At 35.9% G+C, this 5,571-nt stretch overlaps 1 protein-coding gene across 1 annotated transcript in view; it reads right to left on the bottom strand.

Annotated features, from left to right (window-relative positions):
* Nucleotides 1-317: 317 nt before the first annotated feature.
* MAPK6 (mitogen-activated protein kinase 6) overlaps nucleotides 318-5,571 on the bottom strand; it is a 34,602-nt gene continuing 29,348 nt past the window's right edge. Inside the window, exons 5-6 of the mRNA XM_007468721.1 lie at nucleotides 3,741-3,942; nucleotides 318-2,681 (exon numbers count right to left, since the gene is read on the bottom strand). Coding sequence (XP_007468783.1) covers nucleotides 1,580-2,681; nucleotides 3,741-3,942 — 1,304 coding nt within the window. The 3' untranslated portion in view covers nucleotides 318-1,579. The remainder of the gene's footprint in view (nucleotides 2,682-3,740; nucleotides 3,943-5,571) is intronic.

Raw genomic sequence — 5,571 nt, 5'->3', positions numbered from 1 at the left:
GAAAGACGGTGTATTGTAGAGCAAATACATTTAAAGGAGCTTCCTCCAACTGCATAGTTCAAAGCTTCCACACACATCTTACATAATAAGTTTTGAAATCTATAAAGGCCTTATTCCATTTTAATGTGTGAGGTTAAGTCAACAAGAGATTTTTGTGTGGAGATGAAGAATTTTCTTTTAAGTCTTTTAGCCTAACATAGTTTAAACTGCAGCCACAATTCAAAGATGCTGAAAAGTGGAATTAGATGAGATTCTGCTAGTGGTTTTCATTCTAGCAGGTAATTATTTTCATTACCTAAAGAGTTAAACAAGAGCCATATTTGCCGGCCATGATTTATTTGTCCTTTTTCTTCAAACAGGATAACCAAAGATACAGACAGTATTCAATAAAATAAAATAGATGAAACAAATTCTAAGAGACTGCAATGCCACATGCTACATTTAACCTAATTTTATTCATGCTTGCCTTGGGATGGGGAATAGATCATTCAGTAAAAACATACAGTAAAAACAAAATATGTCTTATCATGTACAACTTTTAAACTACAATAATGATGTACCTTAATTACTTCCATGCACACAAGTCTAACATTACAGTTCTTTTTCTTAAAATAAACACAATTAAGACTTCTAGGAGCATTTTATAATAAAGTAATTCCTAATTTTTCTTTGTAGATATATCAAGCACCTCCAAAATACAAATTCCTATACACAGTGAGCGTTTTACTTAAAATGAATACTTAAGTAAATTAAGTACATGGACAGCCTTAGGATAAGCTGACATTATATATTCAGCTAAGTAGGCAACAAACCATAGTGCCAAATGGAAAAAGTGTATTTGCAAATAAATTTCAAAAACTACGTTAACTTTTTATAATTAAATACAGAAAATATACTGATTTGCTAAAATAAATAAGATGTGATGCAGTAACACTTCACTATAAAGAATGCATACCAGAACATTTATAAACGGTGAGTGAATCTTATTAAGAATAGTTTACTACAATAAACGCTGGCTAAATAGAAGTGCATATTGTGAAGCACTATGGGTGGTATATGTTTTGCCACATACTTTTGTTACCTTGAGGTAGATAACACATGTGTACCAAATTCGGCATTCATTTTCAGTTGCTGCTGGTATCATGTGTTTTTAAGAAATGTGTAGAGTATGAAAAACTTGAAAATACTCATGAATGAAAAATGTTTTAGGAAAAAAATAGATATTTTCATGCAATTATGTACAGTCTCACTGTGTAAATTTCAAGGCAAGATTTTTGTTTCCTGTAAAACAGATCATTGTTCTATGAGAGAATGTTTTTTCCTTGTCTTAGTGCATTTCTTTTGTCTCCTCCTGCATTGCATTATTTTGCTCTATTCTTTATTTTTGTGTGCAAACGACATGCCAGTTAAAACGAAAACCATCTCACATGTAGAAAAAAAGTCTGGATTTTAAAAACCAAGAAAATATCCTTTCTAAATGACACCATCTGATTCAAGTAAAAAATGACTTAAACACTAGTAATAAAGAAGACAAAACACATTTCATGAAGAATACAAAAAGAAATGTCTGCTGAGTGTTTTAGTTCAGATGTTTCAGAATGCTGCTGTATGTTTTATGAGGAATCTGAGGGGAAGATTTCATAGCAGAAGGTGTTAATGTGGCCTGTATTGACTTAAGTGGTGACCCAACTGGACTGTGAAACTGTGGGATGCCTATGGATTCAAGCTGCTTGTTAAAGAGGAACTCCCCACTGTTGTTCAGAAATCCTTCCTCATTTCCTCTCTCCCCAAGCTTCCCATCCTCTACCGGCTCAGTTTCTAGCATTTCAGTATCCTCTTTCCTGCTAAAGAACTTGTCCAGGTAACTGGTGTAAGTGTTTTCCTTTTCAATTTGCTCATCCTTCCTTACCTCACAACAAAACTGATTTATGAGAAAACAGTCCTCCCCACCTCCCACAAACTGGCTATCCCAAGAAGACTGGTACAAGGCTTCTAATTGAGCCAAATTGGCCATTCCTTTCTCCTGTTTTTCTCGGCTTACTGACTTGGATATCAAACTTTTCAATTCTAGTTGGGACACTGAGCTATTCAAGTCATTTAATTTGTCAACAACATCAGTAGGCTCATGTTGTGAACTAAGTTGAATAGTTCCTGCAATAAATGAATCAAAGTCAAATCCCTGATTCTTTTCCCTTTCTTTTTCAGCCAGTTGCTGTGACGCTTCCTCTAGAGCTATCTGGGCTTTAACCAATCCATTCCTTTCACATTTTGACTTGCCTTTCTTATCAGATTTTTCTTTGCTTTGTTCTTTCCAATTGGAAAGATCTATAATAAGCTTGGGTTCATAGTAATGATTAACTTCACTCTCTCTCCAAACTAAGTTATCTAAGTATGATGATGACCTTGTTTTGTAGTTACAAGTATGGCTACACTCCAGATCACAGTATTTGTTTTCATGATGATCTGAGTATTGCCAACAAGGCTCAGTAGAGTAACTGGTGTCAAAAGCAGGATCCTCCAAATACTTTTCACGATCTCCATCCAAATATTTTCGAGGATCGACTTGTACTTCTTCTTCATCAGTGACATCGGACAGAGCTCTTGGGTCAAGCTGAACTTCATCAATATCAAAGTTGTTATGTATAGGCCAATCATGCTCTGAAAACTGACAAGCATGGTACCTGAAAAAAATTAATACATTAGTCTTAGTCCAGGTGTACAATTTCATTTTAAAATTCACTGCATGCCTTTTAGATCAAAACACTGTGCGTGCTAGGTCTATGAGGGGATAACAGGAGTGTTAAGTCATGAGCCTTCCTCCAGGAATTTATAATTTATAATCTTAAAGGATAGGTAAGCTCTGTTACTATATAAAGCAATATGAGACAATATTTGGTAATTACCAATAAAGTATATAATTATATAAAATGCATATAAACATCTGAGTGGCTGATCTACAGTTCAATTCTAACACAGTTTCACATACAGAAAACAATACTTTATGGCCACAAAATGTAGATCTCTAATCTCAATCAGGTGTCATACAGATTTTCACTCTACTGGTAATAAGGCAGATAAGGTCTTGATGGAAATCATCACCATGAATAGAAAAAACAAAAACCAAAAAACCCCAACAAGTATCCATGTATATGTTTTTCTGAATGTGGTATCCTCTTACTGACACATTACAGTAAGGTGACCACACCATGCTCAAGTAGAGGCAGACTGAGACATACATGAAAACATGGGGGGTTGAGGAGGAGGGAATAGAAAAGAGATTAGATAACTAATAAGTATGACAGAAAATGCGGAGACTGGAAAATATCTGGGTATGTGAGGAAAGAACTATACACAGATGGTAGAAATGTTCATGTGGAGAAAGAAAATGGTTGGCAGATGTGTGTAAACATACTCTCAAACACCTCAACATTTTAGGAGTAAAAGAAATGCAGCAAGTGAACAAACTAATTTCGACATTAACTACTTCTTGTTACAAAGTAGCATTTAATTTTTCCCATTATGTATATCCTAAGCAGTAATTATTAAATATTTAAATCACATAAAGGCTATTCAAAGACAGCAGTAAGTTCAACAGAAACCCAAGACCATTTATAAATTTCTAAGACTTTTACATTGTCTTATCATTTATAATTTAAAAATAAAACTCACTATATTATGGTTCACTGAAAATAAAATCTTTTTCAAAAAAAAAATCTTTTTCTAATTTAGAGTCAATTTACCTTTCCCAGTTATAAATGTGACTATGAGTTTCATCCATAAGCAAAATATCATCAACTTCATCTTCAATATGAAAAGGATGACTTGAAATTGGCTCATCCATTGGAAAAGAGTAAATGCTCATGTAAGGATGGGAAAGCGCTTCTTCTGCTGTCAACCGATCCATGGGGCTGAATGTCAAAATTTGTTCCAGGAAATCCAGTGCTGCAAAACAGAGGAGTAAAACACCTTAACTATACTGGAGGTCCACCAACCCATAAAGAACAAAAAGGGATTATACAATTAAAAGGTAAGTTAATTTAAGTTTTGTCAGAGAAATAAAACTAACTTTCCTGATTCACTGATTGAAAAGACACGCATCCAAGAAACAAAGTAAATATTTGAAATATACCCCAATCTCATATTATGGCCAGTTATAAAGAAAAAGGAATATATTAAGTTGAACCATGTGAAGCTTTCATTTTTGTCAGTCAAAAACAGTCAAATAACAGCAATTTCATATGGCTCAACCTAATACATAGGTCCTAATTTCAGCTCTGCAACTCACTAGCTTAGCTGAATTACTAGCTAAGCTGAATTACTAGCTATGTGGGACTGGACAGGTTATTTAAACTTGCTGAACTTCAGTTTCTTCATGTATAGAATGGATATATAGATAGATGTCTTACAAGGTGTAAAAATTAAATGTACAGTGTAAGTGCTTAATATAAAGCGCTTTCCTCCCCTTATCTCACTGACTAGCTGTTGTACTAATTTGTTGATTTCTGTTTCTCATCAATCACACTACAGCATATCACACAATGCACTTGATCATTTTAGGGCTATGGTGGAGCTACCAGAAACCCAATTCTTCCCACTCAGTCTTTTAGGCCTTCCTAAGCTCCTTACCCAGCCTGAACCACTCTGTCACCAGCCCTCCACCACCACACACTTGTATGCCTTAGGACTGACACCAATCTTCAACTCTGAATCATTCCTACCTTCCACTTTCTCCACTGCCTAGCCATACAGTGCTGATAAAAACTAGATGCAAAATCACATGTATATCTAGCTTTCTACAAATTCATACATACTGTGGAATTTCAACTGGGCCTTTGCTATTGCTTAGCAATGTTCCTCACCATCTTTTTTTTTTTTTTTTTTTTTTTTTGGCGGTATGCAGGCCTCTCACTGTTGTGGCCTCTCCCGTTGCGGAACACAGGCTCCAGACGCGCAGGCTCAGTGGCTATGGCTCACGGGCCCAGTCGCTCCGCGGCATGTGGGATCCTCCCGGACTGGGGCACAAACCCGTGTCCCCTGCATCGGCAGGCGGACTCTCAACCACTGCGCCACCAGGGAAGCCCCTCACCATCTCTTTATGCTATCTGTCTTTCCATTATTCTCAACAGATAAACCTACTTCACATTTATCTCAATCCCTACTTCTTCACTATGGTCTACCACACATCTACTTAACCTTACTTTCTGTCTCAAAGGAAAAGCTAGCTAGCCCTTCTCTTTAAAACTAAGCTGCACTCTAGAAAGGATGCTATTCTCAATTCCCAATCGCTCATTAACATGAAAAATAGCTGACATTTATAGAGCCATTTATATTTTCACCTTTTCTCCACTCCGCTCTATTATATTACCCTAATCTAGGAAGTTAGAACCAGGAGAGAGGGGTTACTTTCTGGAATCTAGAAAATTATTCAGAGCAAAGAAATAGATCCCAGCCTAAGTGCCAGGCCAAAAAAGGGAAAGCCAGAGCTGAAGTTTTAGGTATACCTTAAAGTGTCTAAAGACTATTTGAGAGAATGCTACATATCTAAGGATAAAAAGCTAAAGCTTCCCTACA

This window comes from Lipotes vexillifer, unplaced genomic scaffold (assembly GCF_000442215.2).
Source record: "Lipotes vexillifer unplaced genomic scaffold, Lipotes_vexillifer_v1.1 scaffold268, whole genome shotgun sequence".
Taxonomy (NCBI): Eukaryota; Metazoa; Chordata; class Mammalia; order Artiodactyla; family Lipotidae; genus Lipotes; species Lipotes vexillifer.
The sequence above is the reverse complement of the archived record's forward strand: the minus strand, read 5'-3'. Positions and strand labels throughout refer to the sequence as shown.